General features: G+C 37.8%; 1 protein-coding gene across 3 annotated transcripts in view; it reads right to left on the bottom strand.

Moving 5' to 3' along the window:
* The window catches only part of NETO1 (neuropilin and tolloid like 1), a gene marked incomplete at both ends in the record, with an annotated part of 87034 nt that overhangs the window by 1752 nt on the left and 65442 nt on the right, over positions 1–19840 (bottom strand). For all 3 annotated transcript variants that reach the window (XM_082852649.1, XM_082852650.1, XM_082852651.1), the window contains one exon: positions 1906–2019. In XM_082852649.1, coding sequence (XP_082708775.1) covers positions 1906–2019 — 114 coding nt within the window. The remainder of the gene's footprint in view (positions 1–1905; positions 2020–19840) is intronic.

Here is a 19840-nt window from a genome sequence, read left to right as displayed (position 1 = left end):
ACTTTTCACAAGAACCCTATCTTCTAGCCTCAGAAACGCTCTCCCGTTGCACAGCATCCCTACTTTAAATGTAAATATATGTTTTGAAGAAGGTCTTATAAAACCTTTAGGATGTCATTTGCAAATCAATTGGTAATGGTAAAAACATTTCTCTTGGTATAAGAAACCCCACAATCTCTGCTAATGGGAACATGAATATACCTAAATTGTTTTGAACTTATTCCTGATGTGGATAACTGAAGTCTAAGTAACAGTATTCTGATACCAGAAGGTGATTACACTTTAAGACAGACACTTCCGGGATGTTGGCATGAGGGCTTCTGTGGGTCTTTCCCCATCATCGTAAAAGTTAAAAAAATAACATTTAAGGTTTCTGGAAATTGTCTTAAGGGAGGTACATTTATTCAAGAAACTCTACTGAATTTCTTTATGAACAGGGATGGTCTGTGGCCTTTGAGCTCCTCCACCCAATAGAAGCTATCCCAATAGAAGCTTCTATCCCAGTAGAAGGTCTACTCAGGGTGGTTTCAGGCAACACAAGCCTCCTCTCCCTACAGGCCCCCAGTCTGGAGCTACAGTACCTCCCCAGGAAGGGCGAGCCACCTGCAGTTCTCAATGCCCTTTCCACCCCCAGATCCATACTGCAGATGCTCGATTCCAGGCAGGAGTGGCTGGAATGTGGGGTCTCCCCTCCTCCTCCCAGGCCCCACTGGTAGGAAAGAAGGTCTACACCAGGCACAGCAGGTTGAGAATACAGGGCCCCGGTCACACTGGCTGCAGCTCACTCACAGCGTTGAGCTCCCTGAAGAGACATGCAGAAGACCAGATGGCCCCTTTCTCCATCCTCACCGAGTGCCTTCTTCATAAAGCAGGGGTGTTCCTCTCAGAGAAGTGAGCCACTGTCCCTGCCCCACCCTACCATCCAGAGCAGTGGCGCAGAGGTTTTGTCCATGGAGAAAGGTGGGCCACCAAGAACCATGGGAACAGACCCACTTTAGGCAAGTAAAACGAATCCCTAACAGTGCTGTATAAGGTTCTTCACAAAAGGCTTAATTTCCCATCCATTCCAAAGTGGTCCCTTGGACACAACATGGATCATTGCCCATCTCCTCAAAATAGTTGATACTGGATCGGCTTCTCTTATTGACTCTGCGAACCATGGGTACCGTGGCAACGTCTCTCTGCTTCTATCCACAGAGGGCGTTTTAATAGAAGATATTGGACATCAAGCTTGGAGCGTTATTTGCCCGTTTCTTTTCCTTTGCAAACTGGTTAATATTGGATCTGAACAAAAGAGGATATGTGGCACTTTGAACTTAACCAAAACTTGCAACTTTCATAACCAAGCCGAGGGATGCTCTCTATATAAACAAACCTTTGCGTACAGGCTGGAGAAGGAAGCCGGAACATTGGAAGCGATTCTCATTGGAAAGGAAGAAGAGCGTTTTGGTAGGAAAACTGAAGTCGAGGTAAGTGGCTTTAGGTACCTGAAAGCCCTAATGTTCCTTCGATACACTTTTTATCTCTAGAGTATGTGCACTATGTCTGGTAAAGACAGACTGGATAAGTGAGAGTTGCAGCCACAGAGGAAGGAGCTTCTGATAGGAAACGCTGCTTTGCATGAGAAGCTCCAATGCCCTGCTGCAGGCTCCAAAAAGGAGATTTGCCAATGAACATCAAGTGCTAAGGACAGTCCACTGTGCATTAGGGAATGTGAAAACTTCTGGTTACAGCACTAGTAAAAGCAAAGGAAAAGGCTAACAAATCAATTATAAAACCTACAGGAGTTCATAAAGCCAATGTACAATGTATTTTTAAGGCTGTCTGATACATACACACATTGGATAAACTGCTTCCCACGCTACAGGTAGAGGGGTTTTGCAGATTCCAGGGACGAATGATTACCTTTACAATGATTTTCGTCCCAAGGGTACACACAGTTCTGGAGTCCATTGCAAACCAACGTATTGTTAATACACATGTTACTGTGGCAGAAGAATGTATTGCCTTCGCAGGGAGCTAAAAAGGAGAAGAAAAAGGCAAGAAAAAGGTTTTAACTGATGCTCAGTTGTAAATCACTCACGTTGCAAATCTAAAAACAGAAAGATTAGTGTGATAATATGCCGTCAAATTGAGAAAAATGGTAGAACTGACATTCCATTCTCAGAAGTGTTGCCATAGCGGTAATTATTCCTTGTGTTACTAACAGAGCTAGAGTTCTTCTAGATGTGCTCAGCTTATAAAACTGGCACGGGAAGTTTTCCATCATAAAAATGAAGTACATTATCCATATGGGTTCTTCTTCTTTTTATTTAACTTGGTGCATTCCTTTAGCAAAACTTAAGTGCCGACCACATGCATAACATTAAGCTTTACACTGAAATTCTGTATGTATAAATTTGGTTGTCCTGTGCAAAAAAGATTTAGTTTAATGGAAATATTGAAATATTTTGGAAAGTATATGCTTACCAAATACTAATTAAGAAAGTATAATATTATTTAAGCATATGAAAGAAGCAAAGAATATCACGGAGATTCAGAACAACGGAAAATTTATTCTGAACAACATAAGAAAAATGTACATTATTCTCATCCACGTTTAAAATATATACGGTGAGGCAATTAGCCTACTTTGCATATAGATCACACGTTCTACTAACTTTAGGTACAATGGTCCATGCTCTCCAGATTACAATGCACATTGAGGGCATTGGGAGGTAAAATAAGAATTCCAAGAAGTATACAATTTGGCTACAGAAATAAGAGAATTAGTGACAAGTCTAATATAGCAAAGTCTAATGTTAGCTATGACTTCAATGACTTTCATTGTCAGAGTAATTGGTCATTTATAAGAATGCATCTCTAGAGTAATGCTACACTATGAATTATAGCTTAGATGCCATTATAGCTTGATGTAGACAGTCCTTTAAAGTAGTTTTTGTTTTTATCTTTGTAATCATCCCACGTATCTCATAAAATGTAATTTTAGCACTGATTTTTTTCGGTTATAGTTTTGTGGCCCTTTTAAGGATAGGTATTCTAGAAAAATATATTAGACACAAAACACATAATTTTCAGAGGTTCATCAGTCAGTAAAGTTTTATCAATGATCAATATTATCTGAACAGTGCAGCCATGTTATAATTAATTTTCACCTTCAAAACCGCTTATTGCAGGGTTGTTTTTTTTTAAGAAAGTTGTCTCCCTTAAATGTATTTTCCATATTAATGAAAATTGTTAAGAAAATGCTTTGCGTAAGGTAATTTAATATATTTTAACATTCCTAGAGGAATCATTAAAAAAGAAACAATCAAGGGCTTCCCTGGTGGCGCAGTGGTTAAGAATCTGCCTGCCAATGCAGGGGTCACGGGTTCGAGCCCTGGTCTGGGAAGATCCCACATGCCGCGGAGCAACTAAGCCCGTGAGCCACAACTACTGAGCCTGCGTGTCTGGAGCCTGGTGCTCCACAACAAGAGAAGCCACAACAATAAGCCCGAGCACCGTGATGAAGAGTAGCCCCCACTCGCCGCAACTAGAGAAAGCCTGCGCACAGAAACGAAGACCCAACACAGCCAAAAATAAATAAATTTATTAAAATAAAAAAATGATCAAGTCTTGAAAATCTAAAGTGTGGCAAAGACAAAGGTAACTTGAGCCAAGCATTCCCCCGACTCTCCAAGCCCTTACACCTACCCCCCCCAGTTCCAATTCCCAGGAGAGCTTCTTCTTCCTTCTGCCTTGTTTGCCTTCAAGTCCCTGGTTAAAGAATAAAAACGATGTAACAGTCGTTTTGAAAAACAAAGTATTAAAGAGTAGAAAAGATGCAGATGCAGTAGTCATTTTGAAAAGTATCATGCTGAACGTTTTATTGCGCTCCTGCTTTCAACATGGTATAAAGCTTTTATAGTGTAAGATGTAATGATCCAATCTATTACTGCAAAAGTCTGATTTTCAGTAAGGAACTAAATTTGAATTTCTGTAGTCAACCATTTTGCAGAACTGATATGGCCTGTTTAGCAGGTAATGAATGTTGTCAAAATGTGTACACAGAACAAAAAAAGTAGTTTTCTGCAAATAGATTAGAGCAGCTGCAAATTGCTTTAGTAGAAAATGTGAAAAAATCCACTTACTACCTGATAAATTGCAGTGGTTTTGAAAGTACAGTTAATCCATCAACTAAAGAATACCTCGAAAAGAGCATAAATATTTATTGACCTTCCAGAATGAGCTGGAAAATTTATTACAATTACTATTAAATAGGATGGGTTTGTTTTTATTTTTGTGTGTGTATGTGTGGTACCCGGGCCTCTCACTGTTGTGGCCTCTCCCGTTGCGGAGCACAGGCTCCGGACGCGCAGGCTCAGCGGCCACGGCTCACGGGCCCAGCCGTTCTGCGGCATGTGGGATCTTCCCGGACCGGGGCACGAACCCGCGTCCCCTGCATCGGCAGGCGGACTCTCAACCACTGCGCCACCAGGGAAGCCCTAAATTTTTAATATATAGATAAAAATGGCATTGCATTCTGCAACAGTGAAGTACGTTATCACTAACAGTATGTTAGTAAATACACTAGAGATTTGGCTTCCAAATTCTCCAAATGTAATTTTGTTTCTGTTTCTGCTGCTGTTGCAAAAGTCTTACAAAACACCAATCAATGTGCCAGTATCAGTTACCATTAAATATTGGTGGTTTGACTGGGAATGGAACAGATCATCCAGTACTGTCAATGAATCCCATTCTTGACACACTACTTTACATCAAATAATTATACAAATGTGCCAGTTAACTGAAATCATCCTCCCTTAAAAAAATCACTATTATTCCAAGTACTACTCCATCTTTTCTTCCTTACTTTTGCTACAGTTATAGAACTGCTGTGCAAACAATAAACAAACAAAAACAAACAAGGAAGTCTTAGCAGTGGCTAAGAAACCAATGTACCACAACATACCCCTTGAACAAAAATTAATTTTGTCTCATAGACACCAAAAATAAAATCGGTTGGATTCTGAATTTTGTTTATATTGCATATCTGAATATTTCTCTCATATAAAGGCAGACACACAATAGTTCAATAAAGATTCTTAGCTCTACCTCCTGCTGAAAGCATAAAATGGCAGCTTCCTGCCTCCCAAATCAAGCCATGTCCTCACTGCTCCTTCAAGGGTGTCTGAGTACATACACTCTGCACATAAGCACTTCCCACTGCTCCCCACACGTTCCTGAGATCTTTGGTTCATTGGCCATATAGTTCCCTCCCTCTCTCTGTCCTGGAATACCTATTCTCCACTCTACTATGCAAATCATATCAGAACTGTATGATCTTTACAGTTTGAAAATATCATTCCAATCTATCAGAAAATTATTTTTTCCTTAAATCCTATTCTACTTACAATTTTTAAAAGAGTTTAGCACTTAGTATATGCTTATCATCCTTCCCCATGAGTTCTTTGAGGCTAGGGACATGCTTTTAAAAACATTACTTGTAATCTCTTACGTGGCTTAATATCTCTAGGCTTAGAGTAAATAGTCAACAGATATTTTTAATCGATTAATATCACTGAGCAAACGTTTAGCTCTGGCCAGGCTGCCGACCTGAGTATCCCAGAGAACAGAAGATTCTCACAGGTGTGTTTACTGTGGAGGATTAGCCCTCAAATACAATACAAATTGTGATATTCTCAGAAACTAAATCCCATTCATTTATTTGGCTCTCTTACTATTGCTGGAAAAGCACACATTCTACCAATTTTTAGAGAACTTAGTCTACTTAGAAATTCAATATAATTGTCAAAAGCTATTGGCTCTTAAAAACCAGCCCCCTTATTCCCTAAAATTATCTGGAAGAAACTCAAAATTAAGGTTTACCAATAATAAAGGGCAGCCAATAACGTAATCCTCAAAATTCAGAGTAACTCACACAGGCAGTTTCCATGATCAGATGAATGTACTTATTTCTGGGACTAGGTCTTCTGTTGCTTTCAGAATAGCAAACACAGCCTCATATTGATGTTAAAAACTAAGTACACAGAAGAAAGTATTCGCATTGCTTTTTGACTCTGAATTATTTAAAAGCACATTTAGACATAATGACTGCAGCTACTGCAAACTCACTTCTCTGGAAGGGTTTATTGAACATCACCATTTTATCATCCTCATCTAATGCTAAGTGTTTCTTTTTGAGAAAAGCCAGAAATGGAATGTAGTGAAATACGCTAGTCAGCCAAAAGAATGTCATATGTGTAAGCACAGCATTGTTATTGATTTAAATCATTCGGGTAACATAGAAAATGGATATTTTAACACTGCAAAGGGAGTCTTTCCCAACTTTCCCCTCTTCTCTCATACACCAGGACTTTCCTACAACTATGACTTCCTGAATGAGATATTTTAACATCTTGGGGGTATATTTCTTTGCTACACTCATACCCAGTGTAAAATATCATTAAAGTTCAATTCTAAAAAAGAATTCCCCTCTTCTCTCATACACACATACACTTTGCACGATACGCAATTGTGCAAAGCATCCCTGTTGGACCAGGTTAACTGTCCATGAACTTGAAGCTTAGAGAATGCTTCTCCAGGCACTTCATCCTGGGGTAGAGTCCTGACAACACTACAGTGGGTAGGGCTGCGTCTCAGGCTGTAGGGAGTGATAATTCCTAAGGAGAGATCTCATCTTCCATGAGCACTTACTCAGTTACCACATCTATAAAATAGGGAGACAGATAATGCTTCCCTAAGTGATTTAACTATGCAAAGAATGTAGGACGGTGCCGGCCATATGGACGCAAGCACTGTAGTTGTCATAGTAAGCTGTTCTAAAAGGCAAGTATTGTACAGAGGCTGTGAATTCAAAATGTCTGAGATTGAATCCTGGGTTCACCACTTCTAAGTTGTGTGATCTTGAGCAAATATTCCTTAAATTTTTCCACTTTTCAGTTTACATCTATATAATGGGATAAGTTTAAGGAGATACAGGATATAAAAGTTAAGTCATTTATATTCAATTTCCTAATTTGTAAAGTGACGATAGTTGTTCACAGACCTCTTGTTAAGACTAAATGAGAATATGCAAATTTGAAAGAACAGAGCACAGCCCTTTATGCAGAAGAGCACGCAATAAACGCTGTTTAAAAAGATGAGTTATACATAGAACTGTTTGTTCTCTCATGTGACAAAACAGCAGATAGTTATTCTTTAGATAGTAAAATATTGTAATAAAATTAACATAATTAAATGGATTATGCTAGATCAATAAGATGTTATATTGGGAGTAATATTTAAAATATTTAACAATCATTACTTCATGGGAACTGACCAATCAGAGTTAAAGGGATGCTGCTGGACATACCACACCAGTGCCTTCCACCCTACCTGTGTGTACCAGTTCTACAACACCCCAGTTTACAGGCACTTGTAAGAAACTGAAAAATAAACTAATGCATAATGAAGCATCTTTTTCTCAAAAACGACAGGGGAATGCTTATTTTAATAATTTTCCTACTATATCTACTTCCAAGTCCTTATTCTAGCAAACTATGTATTTCACAAAAATTCAATCCCAAGGACTAAGTGGACAACTCCCTTCTATGATTCAAAAAGTGGTTTTAAATTAATTCTGATAGTACATGAAGTAGCACAATGACAGGTAATACAAACAATTAACTTTACAATTTGCAGAAGGTTCTTACCCTCTGGCTCTCCTAAAAGTCATTATATGAGCTTAGTAATATACTTGAATGTGAAAACAAAGTGAACAATACAGCAGAGCCCTTCAGCTTCAAGGTCTTTGATTCTGTGTTACTGTACTATTTACATGTAAAAAGAAAAAAACAGTCTATAACCAGTCTCCATTTTTTATATCCAAGTACACAATAAACACACCTAAGACATGCCCAGGACTTTCCTAAAACTATGACTTCCTGACTGAGATATTTTAACATCTTGGGGGTATATTTCTTTGCTACACTCATACCCAGTGTAAAATATCATTAAAGTTCAATTCTAAAAAAGAAGCAAAACAGAATCTACGCATGTGAAATATCGATACAATAGCAAATGGAGATTTTAAATGTTTGTACTACTTTATAGGAGGAAGGTTTCGCTATATAAGGTATTTGTGATATTCCGTCATTCCCAGAATAACAAGACCATCAAGATAACATGCATTTTCTAACACCAAATTGTAAAGAGAGATATTCAGGTCCCATCCTGGGAAACCAAGGCAAGCAGGGTGTAAAAGAGACTAGATCTTGGTCTTTTGGTTCCAATATAAATCCAGGAGTGTTCTGAAGTTTTTAGTGATCCTATGAAACGGAGGCTTGGATAAAAGTGACATTTGTCCTACAATTGTATTAACAGAATTTTCAGTACAGAGAAACACAATACACAGATGCAGATTTTGAAATTATCTAAAGGTCCTTTAAGCCCAATTTTAAAATTCCAATTTAAAATACCTTAAGTGAACAGTTATGTAAATATTTCAAAACAAATTCTTTGGAAACATGAAATGTAACTCAACAGTTTGCTCTGGCAAGGAAGATGTGTACTGCAGAGTAGGAAGACTGAGAAATACAGTGTGTTCCTGTGTGTCACCCTTCTGGTAATTCTCAGCACCTTGTTTAGAGAAGTCATACGCCCAAAAGCATATGTTTAATCTTGTTTAGTCCAAATATCTCTAGTTTACTTGTATACCACTTAACAGACAACACAAAAACAAAAGCTTGGCAAGTGTTGCCCCAGTGTTCAAAAATCATTATAGTGGTAGGATTCTTAATTCTTAAGGGGTCATAGAATAGTACGGAAATTACTGAGGTATAAAGTTGGGTGAAAAATAAGGATACAAATTGTTTCAAATTATAAAGCCTCACATGCAAACAAACATACGAAAAATTTTACTGGAAATACTAAGCTGAAATGTTAGCAATGACTATGCCTAGGATATTTACAAGTTATATTTAATTTTCGTTGGGAAATTTTTTCATATATGCATATACATATGTGTGTATATACACAAACATATACACATATAGTTACTTCTTATGATTGGGAAAAATCTGATAACTTTTCATGAAAAAAAAAGCCAAATATTAATCCAAACAAGTCTATTTTATCTTTCAAATTTTAACCAGTAAAAGAATAGATTTCACATAATATTTATACTTTATTATTTTTAAAGATACTTAATGAACTCAATATTTCACTGAATTCATTGTTTTCTTTTGGACGTTTTTTCTAGTTTTAAATCCTCATATGTTCCCATTCATCCCACTAGGTGGGGAGCATTTACCATTCTTCAGTGGAAAAGCATTTCAGTCCTTCAAGACGCTTAAATCATGACGGCATCTGAGACAAACAACCTTTATACCTACATATTGCTGATTCTTAAGGAGTAAAAACGTTATCAGGAGACAAACAAACGAATTTTGGGCATATTTTAATTAGGTTAAGGAGGACAAGAGGAAGAAGGGCAGCCACACACTCAAAATAAAGGAAATTTTATTTTAAAATATAATAAAGAATCACCAAACATATGTTTTATAATGTTAAAGGTCTAATCATGGATATATCATCATTTTTCAGGGTCATGTCACATGCTTATAAATACTGTTCCAATTCTGTAATTAGAAGCCACGTAATTCATAATTGCTATTTAATGCTACCAGCACTAATGCTCATTCTATTAGAGTCATTTCTTTCCTCACCCATTACCTTGCTTTTCAAGTCCAGAAATGCCACTCAGGGAAAATTAAAACAAAATGAAAATAAAAACTGTCAGATTTCTCTCTGAAACCTTGATATTTCAAATACCTCTGCTTTCTTGTTAATGAAACTATCATTTGGTAGATCTGTTCAAAGTCAAGTTACATCATATTTCATCAAGAAAATTTGGAAATAGAAGAGATGCTCGATCCTATTTTTCTTTAAAAATCATTATATCATTTAAAAATTGCTTGGGGCTTCAGATCAGACGCTCCTTCCCCCCCCCCCACCCCGTCTCCCAGCCCCCAACCCATATCTTGTTTCATTCCACAGGTATTCTCCTTGCTTCTTGCTTCTCTCAAATTCTTATCTTTTAATCGCTTTAATTTGAGGTTTGTCAAAAGCTCACGCCTCTATGTGCTGGCCTGTGAGAATAGATCACACACACACACACACACACACACACACACACACACACACATCCATGTCTTTGAGCTTTCTATACTTCTGCTCTTTTTTATTCTTATTTCCCCAATCATAACTTGGAGTGGAAATGGTCACAAAAATGCATGGAGAAGTATCAGAATGAGGAAGGAGCTGGGAGTACGTTTACATGTCCTTGCTTCATTTCCTGAATTCAGCTTGTATCACCCTTGAAGATATTGATTTATTAAAATTTTCTGACAGTCTAGAGGCTCTACAGTCTATCACTTTCTTTGCCTGAGAGATGGGAACAAAGCTTAAAATTATTATAATTATGTAAATGTGATAGGTACCTGCATTATATATTCAGGTAATTAATTTTTACTAAATAGCAAAATCTGGCACACTGAAAAACTCAGTTACTTTTATTCAATAATCATTTTGATCTTTCAGGTGCAAAGGTGATTTTCCCTGCCCTCTGAGGCCTTTCGGCTGACCCCTGCAGTCAGGCTCCCGGTGATACCGAGCAGGACCCTCTGGGGCTCCTGGGCACAAAAGCCTTTCTGTGTCCCCTCATTTCTGGATTACAGGAAATAGGCTTCATTCAGCCTCCATGACCTTCCCTGAGTTCCACGGAGCAGGTTTAAATAGATGTTAATTAGGGAAGCGAGGACCAGTCAAAAGAAACAATAGAGCAGCCTAGAGGCAGGGTCTGGGTCCCCCTCAAGGGATATACTTAATATTTCTGAGCTGTTTTACATATACTGAAACCGCCAGCAGGTGGGAGAAATTAAAGGTATGCTGCCCACGAGCATGTAGCCCCTCGACTGGATGGAACCAGAAGGTTGATGATGCTGACTCCCCATTACCTCACCACCAACCAATCGGAAGAAAGTCCACGCGCCGATCACGCCCTCTTTGAACCATGACTATAAAACTTCTGACTACCCCCTCCAGGTCCACACACATTTTGAGGGCATTAGCCCACTGTGGTCCTCTTTGCCTGGAAAAGCAATAAAGTGATTCTTTTCTACTTCACCCAAGACTCTGTCTCTGAGATTTAATTTGGTGTCAGAGTACAGAGGCTGCATTTGGCTTCATTCTCATGGGCTCACACTTCCGGCTCTGACTCCTATCTGAGACCCAGATTCGTTCCGTGCATCTAAATCCCTAAGTAACATCCCCACTTGGCATTCTAATTACCATCTCAAATGGAATATGGCTGGATGGGTTCAGATAACGGTGACCATCCTATAGTCCTCTTCCCTGCCTCAATTCCCCCCTCACACACCCTCCCGACATTATTATTATTATTATTTTTTGCCGTATGTGGGTCTCTCACTGTTGTGGCCTCTCCCGTTGCGGAGCACAGGCTCCGGACGCGCAGGCTCAGCGGCCATGGCTCACGGGCGCAGCCGCTCCACGGCATGTGGGATCTTCCCGGACCGGGGCACGAACCCGAACCCGTGTCCCCTGCGTCGGCAGGCAGACTCTCAACCACTGCGCCACCAGGGAAGCCCCCTCCCGACATTATTAAGGGGCATCGCCTCGCTCCAGGCTAAAGGCTCAGGGTCATAATTGAGTCCTCTCTGCCCTGGCACCCACATCAAACTGTCCTGTAGGTCTGTCAGCTCTCTCTCAACTCCAGGCTCTTGGTAACGTCTCCACTGGTACTTCTGAGTGGTCTTTCACCAAATGGTCTCTTACACGGATCCACAGACACAGTGGCCAGAGAAGCCTTGGATATTTAAGTGTAAATCCGATGGAGTTTCATCCCCTTTTAAAACACTCCAAAAGCTTCCCAATAAAGTGAAATCAAATCTCAAACTCCTTGGTACCCCTTTGCTTACCCCAAACCTTTGCCCAACTTACTTCTGAGCACAAGGATCGCCCAACACAACCCAGGGCACTCATGCCCACGTCCTTCTCCAGCACATTACCCCGTGTTGTGTTTTTCCACAACACTTATTAGGATTTGAGTTCATCTTTTTAAAGTTACTCTCTTGTACATCATTAGCTTCCTTTAATAAGAATGATAGGCAAAGGCATTGTTCTGTTCACTAATTTATCACTGCACTCAGAACATCAGGTGCCGTATGGTAGGTCCTTAATAAATACTTGTCCACGAGACACTGGAACAAAACTTCTTTAAGCAGTAAAATGGATATGCCATATTCTCATTAAATTCCAACAATGCTTCTAATGTCTAAGGAATAGCTAAACTTTTCTTCATGAACTTGATGGAAGAAAATATCTAAAACATCAGAGATCCCAATTATGAGTGAGCCCCTGCGTCAGCTTTCAAAGACGTCAAAAACTGGATTAAAACAATGTAGAGCTTGCTGCTAAATACCATTTTAATGGTGAGATTCTAATCACAGAAAATGTAAAAAAAATTTTAAATATATTTGGCCATTAGAATTGCCTCCCAAAACAATTGTTTTGTTTTGTTTTTCCCAAAATGAATGGAATAATTTCCCTGCCACCATACTTTAAACATGCAATGGCCCTTGGGCTATGCAATTAGAGGAAATGTCATTTTACTTGAAAAATGCTGACCAGATTTGAGGCCAGAAATAGGTTTGTGCATCTTCTCGTCACCTCTTTCATCAGCTTCATATTTTTCTTTTGAAAAATCAATATCTGCTTCCAAAACTCTGTGTTCCAATGTGACTTAGTTATCAGTCAAGATATCCAGTGTTATTGTTAAGCTATAGCTTAATCTTTTTTCTAATACAAGAAATTCTATTCACAATCTAATCCCACTCACATTTATTAGATCCCCCCAATCTCTCTGCTAAAATTGCATATTCCTACTGTTCCAAAAGACACGCTACTATGAAAAGAGAAGCACCTTCAGGAGAAAATTATATTCCATAGATAGAGGCCATTTCATTACTCACAGAGGGCAAGGACCATGTCACGATCTATCCATTCCATTTGATGCCAAGAAATTATTATACATTTTTATACTATGATTATGTCTGCATTGGGTCAGCTACCCCATGATTTATTCATCGTGTGCAATTAGATGTGACTCTAGTTACAGTAACTAGGATATTATATTTCTTTGGGGTCTGCACTCTATTATTAGGATTGGACATGGGGTCCAGGGTTTGTTTCCATAGCTGATGCACACATATATGCAACAGTTGTTAGGGTAGACTCATCGTTTTGTTAAAGGTATTCATGTATATTTGGTCTCATTATGGAACATGCCAACTCCCCAAAGGAGGACTTGCAGTAAATAAGGATCAAAGCCAAGCATCGACAAAGCACCGTAGCCTCAGGCTTGTGATTCTGTTAGTTCAAAGACTAACAATTTGGAGTAATAATTTCCTTTCTCCGTAGCAAACATACATTGTTTATTGTCATTGACAGACGTAAACTATGTAGCTGTGAAGCCAGAATCAAAGAGATCAATAGATATTATCCCCAAGGATCCTACCAAAAATTACAAGGACTTTGCTGCCTGTATTCTTGTCCCAGGATCCCTGGCAGACACTTAACTAAAGACAATGTTGATCTAAAAAGTTCAATGAAAATTCTACAAAATTTTCTAAGTAATTCAACATATAAATATGGTAGCCAAAATTACTTAATATTTTTAGTCTAAAAATTAGTTGAGGAAATTGATTTTAAATTTTAATTATATCACTAAACTATATATCTATATGTATAACTTTTCTTCAGTGATTTGAGTTAAATGACCAAATAATTTAATATCCAGTAATAAATGTCCATCAAGAATTAACTTCAAATAATAAGATATGTCTGACAGTTGTTGTTGTTGTTGTTGTTGTTTAATGGTACAATAGGACTCAACTAAACACTTAAAAAGAAAGAGAGAAGGGTGAGTCTCTGGCAGATTATACAATTTTATATCATTTTCCTTTGCTCAAAAGTCTCATTATATTTGAAAGTAAGAAACTACTGACCCTAAAAAGTTTCAGTATACTGTTATCCCATTAACAGACAGAATAGTAGAACCATCTATTGACTCTTTGCTCCGTTCTAGACACATATATTTAAAACTTACAGCTGTCCTGTAATGATTCCTCATTTTCTGGAGAATTCACATTTAATATCAAGGTGTTACAGGTAGGAAAATGGAAAAATTAGTTGACCGGCACCAAATTCATCCTTTTACACATTTTCTCATCCTATTTCCTATTTTTTAAACAACAAAAATTATTTTTTCAAATGACAGATTTGTGATTTTCTTTCTAAAATGTTAACATTAATCTTAAAATCTCCAAACACATGTATACTTGCCAAAAAGTACATATTGATATCTTCATGATACATTCCTTTTTTGTATTTTTCTGTAGTGAAAAGATATTTAATTTTTAAATAATTTCTTTATATAGAAGAATATTTATTCAGTGGTTGGGAATGAAGGGAACACGTGTTTAGATATACGATTACCATTTGGCATTATGAACCGTTGGTCTTCAAGTCAACTAAGTTATGTTTTCATAGTCTCAGACTAGAGTTTGTCAGTTTAATAATAATAAAAAAAATCTAACCTATTGTGTTTAGTTGAATAATGGCTCCCAAGTTTGTCCACACCCTAATTCCTAGAACTTGTGAATGTCACTTTTTATGGCAAAGGGATTTTGCAGATGTGATAAAGTTAAGGATTTCAGAATGGGAAGATTAGCCTGGATTATCCAGGAGGGGCCTGTGCAACCAAAGGCGTCCTCACGAGAGGAATTTAAAAGCTCCAAGGGACAGAACATGATTTAACAACGTAGCAAAAAGAGATAAGATGATACCTTGCTGGCTTTGAAGAAGGAATAGAAGGAATCCAGAGACTGGGACAGGTGAGGGAATGTATTCTTCCCTAGAGCTCCCCTAGAAGGTGGCCTTGTTGACACCATGGTTTCAGCCCAGGGAAACCTATTTCAAATAATACGTTTGTGTGGTTTTAGGCACTAAGTTAGTGGTAATCTGTTACAGCAGCAATAGGAAAACTCGAAGCTGATTTCTCAGGGTAATCAGAGACCTGCCCCACTAGGTTCCACAGATGTAGCTATGGCTGCACAATATCAAAATGGGGAAGGAAAGGTCAGAAGTGGGAAAAGGGAGGAAAGAGATCTCTGAGGTGGAAAAGCAACAGTTTGGAACCAGGACACCCTGACAATTTGTGAGTCACAATTAGCTGGGAGCTGTGTTAAGAGCAACATTTTCTAATTATTTACATAGTTTAAAATATCAGAGCAAACATTTATTCATATCACCTGCAAGAGAAAGGGCTGATGCTACTCTACCTCTACTGTTCTAAGGACGCTGCAGAAATGTGGGCTTGGCCACCAGTATTTGCCATGCAGTAGATCAGCCCTCAGTTAAGTGTGTCTTTAAGGTAAATGGTGGAGAAATTCTACCGTAGGCTGTAGTGACTCTTAAGTCTCAATGTTATGAGACGGAAATGTGGTATCCTCAGCTGTTGCATAATTATCACCCCTCCAACAAAATCTCCAATGATCAATTATTATTTTCTGAAATCATAAATGAATCTTAATTTTCCCAATAAAGAAAATAATGTATAACTTGATATCTTGTAATAACCTACAGTGGAAAATAATCTGATAAAAAAATGTATATATATAACTGAATCACTTTGCTGTACACCTGAAACTAACACAATATTATAAATCAAATATATTTAAATTTAAAAAAAGAAAAAGTTATATATCTTGTTTTCCTAGATTTAATAAATCCCTTCAGAAAGTCGTATCAAATTATATTTATTGCTTTTAAAATGTTTACTAAAACAACAACTTTTTGTTGGAGAAAAATCATAAAATACTGATAGTAAGCCTCATCCTAAAAATAATGTTAATTGCACTGCCTTCTACACATATGTATTACATATATAATAGAGACTGTATATTAAATATTTATCACACATGTTTACAAGAATATATTTGTAATGTACCTGTGTTTTGCTTGCCACTTGTTTTTAGAATTTTATTTTTTAATATAGTTTATTGGCAGTATCCATCCAACACATCATCGTAGCAGTTACAAGAACATAGGCATGTTTCAAGAACCATTTAACGAAGGCATTTAGGAAGTTTTCATTTTTTAAATGATTCTAAACATTCTCATCACTAGTATCTATTCTTAGATTCATTTTTTAGATCAACAGGTAAGACCCTATTTTTGGTTTTTACCTGTTTTAGAATTTTGGTATATAGTGCTAAATTAAGAAAACTTTTATTTTCCTGCCAGCATACATAAATTTTCATTTCACCACACCATCTCCAAAACTGGGTATTTCATCATTGCCAAATTTTTAAAACAATTTGATACCTGAAAATGATGTCTCATTCTTATTGAAATTTATGTCTTTTTGTTTACTAATATGAATAGGTGTTTGTTTCCTATACCAGGAGGCCATTTACGCTTCTCTATGAATTAACTGTTTATTTGCCCCATTTTCTATTGCTATATAACATTTTCTTATTGTATTATATAATCTGTATTCTTTTTTTGTTTATTGTTGCTTATTTATTTTTTTGAAGTATAGTTGACTTACAATATTGTATTAGTTATAGGTGTACACATAGTGATTCAGTGGTTTTATAGATTACACATCATACAATCTGTACTCTTTTTTTTTTTTTTTTTTGCGGTACGCGGGCCTCTCACTGTTGTGGCCTCTCCCGTTGCGGAGCACAGGCTCCGGACGCGCGGGCTCAGCGGCCATGGCTCATGGGCCCAGCCTCTCCGTGGCATGTGGCATCTTCCCGGGCCGGGGCATGAACCTGTGTCCCCTGCATCAGCAGGCAGACTCTCAACCAGTGTGCCACCAGGGAAGCCCACAATCTGTACTCTTTACAGGATAATAATATTTGCCCACTGCCTATCCTTTATGTTGCTAATTGTCCTCCAGCTCAGCTTTTCCCTTTTATTTAAATTTAATTTAAATTACATGTAAAAATTTAAATAATAATACATCTTGAATTTTGTGTATTTGTATATAGTGATATGTTCCCTTACCCATGGTGTGTTTTATGTCTACTTTATTGAGATATGCCCAAACCTGACTCATAGTCAGCAATTTCTCCATCATATTTTGTGTATTGTTGATATTTAAATCTATGCCATCTGGTATTTACACTGCTATAAGACATATATAAGTAAATAATTCCTGTATTAATAAAGTCGTCTTAATCTTTTAAAAATACAGCAATTCCTAATGATGAGGCTTGGAGATCTATACCCATAAAATGTTAATTTACATTTAAATCTATGTTGTAATTGGTCACCTTGCTCCCTCTAGCACTTACAATTTTCTTTCCTTGCTGAAATACATACAGAATATAATGCCTCTTGATCTTAGCATTTACCCCAAACTTGTGTGTTTTGCCTAGATTTTTCTAGAGGGAAAATTAAATATTATTGTTGAGAGTTGATTATTATCCACCTTTTTTTTTGGTGTATTTTCTCAGAGTGTTACCGACCTCTGTGCACTTTTACAGCAATAATCAAATTAAAATCTCTCTATATTTTTTTCCCTCTAGGAGCCATTAAATTTAGTTTATTGAGGTGATATGGTAATTTTACTGGTGCATTACAAAATGGGGAATTTGCACTACCTAGGACAGAATGCAAATTGGCTATACAAGAGGCAGATGGCAGGCCAAACCGTGTTCCAGACAAGAAAGGATAAGATAATAAAACTGAAGAGTGAAATAATAAACAATTATGGTGACAGAAGAGTAAGGATCCTACTAGTATAAACAAATGATGGAGAAAAACAACTATACAGGGGGCTTCCTTGGTGGCGCAGTGATTGAGAATCTGCCTGCCAATGCAGGGAACACGGGTTCGAGCCCTGGTCTGGGAAGATCCCACATGCCACGGAGCAACTAGGCCCGTGAGCCACAACTACTGAGTCTGCACATCCGGAGCCTGTGCTCTGCAACAAGAGAGGCCGCGACAGTGAGAGGCCCGCGCACCGTGATGAAGAGCGGCCCCCGCTCGCCGCAACTAGAGAAAGCCCTCGCACAGAAACGAAGACCCAACACACCCAAAAATAAATAAATACATTTATAAAAAAAAACTATACAAGAAGAGAATTTGGCTTCTTAGAATACAGTGTTTTAGTGGGTAATTTACTGAAGTAAATGAGAAAGTGTGGGGCGGGAGGGACAGAGTACCAGATACAAGGGAACGTTTGCTGAAGTGAGTTACACACTTGAATTCAATTTGAATGAGTGCGGCTGCACCTCAAGAGGAGCAACCTTCTTATTCATCTTCATGCCATCAGTGCCTGGGCACTTCCTTGTTTACTGAAGGAACGACAGAATGAATGGAGGCACACGAAGAAGTATAAAAATGAAAATTATCAATGACTAGGTAACACAGTAGTAGTTGCTCAACTTTTAGGGTCAAGCTGATGTTGGAGTGATTATTTTTCTTATACTGCCTACAGTTCTATCTTGTCACATGTATTGAACTACCAAATTTAGGAAGAGTAATACATTACTAAATAATAATATATTTATTAATATATTTAATCAATATATTAAGTAACGTATATAGATTGCATTTGGGTTATCCATTCTATTAAAAATGACCCATCATTACAACAAATATGCTTCAGCCTTCTATTGCTGAGTAATAAATTATTACAAACGTTTGGGCTTAAAACAATACCCACTTAATATTTCCAGCTATGCAGGTCAGAAGTCTGGGTTGGGTAAGGTCTCTCTTTATGATCTCACAAGGCTAAATCAAGGAGGCAGCCGTACTGGGTTCTCTGGAGCATGGAGGCCTCTTTCAAGCTCATTCAGGCTGTTGGAAGAATTCAGTCTCTTGTGGCTGCAGAACTGAGGTTCCTGCTTTCTTGCTGGCTGCCAACTGGGGGATATTTTTAGCCCCTAAAGGCCACCATCATTCTCTTGTCACATGGCCCTTTCTGTAACATGGCAGTGTGTTCCTTTAAGGCCAGGAGGAGTACTGGCTGCAGCTTATAATGTCTCTGACTTCTTCCATCCCTGACCTTTAGAATTTCTTTTAAAAGGGCATAAAGATTATTATCAATATTTGTTGAGTATTGTCAGACCAACCAGGATATCTGGTACACTTCTATAGAGCAATAACAACCTATCCGAAAGAGAAATTAAGAAAACAATCCCATTTATAATTACATCAAAATGAATAAAGTACCTAGGAATGAATTTAACCAAGGAGGTGAAAGACCTGTACTTGGAAAACTAGAAGACAGTGGTGAAGGAAATTGAAGATGACACAAATGGAAAGCTACACCGTGCTCAAGGATTGAAAGAATTAGTATTGTTAAAATGTCCATCCTACCCAAAGCAATATACAGGTTCAGTGCAATTCCTGTCAAAATACCCATGGCATTTTTCACAGAACTAGAACAAATGATTCTAAAATTTGTATGGAACCACAAAAGACCCCAAATAGTCGAAGCATTCTTGAAAAGAAGAATATACCTGGGGGTATCACATTCCCTGACTTCAGACTATACTACAAACTACAGTAATAGAAACAGTATGGCACAAAAACAGACACATAGATCAATGAAACAGAACAGAGAGCCCAGAAATGAACCCATACTTTCATACTTTCCCAAGACTCCCAAGAGTATTGTTTTATTACAGCATCAACTCAAAGTCCTAAATCTCATCTAACTCTCACCAGCTCAAAGTCTGAAATCTCACCATCTAAGTCA

Source organism: Leucopleurus acutus (assembly GCF_964270905.1).
Source record: "Leucopleurus acutus genome assembly, chromosome: 13".
NCBI classification, from domain to species: domain Eukaryota; kingdom Metazoa; phylum Chordata; class Mammalia; order Artiodactyla; family Delphinidae; genus Leucopleurus; species Leucopleurus acutus.
The sequence above is the reverse complement of the archived record's forward strand: the minus strand, read 5'-3'. Positions and strand labels throughout refer to the sequence as shown.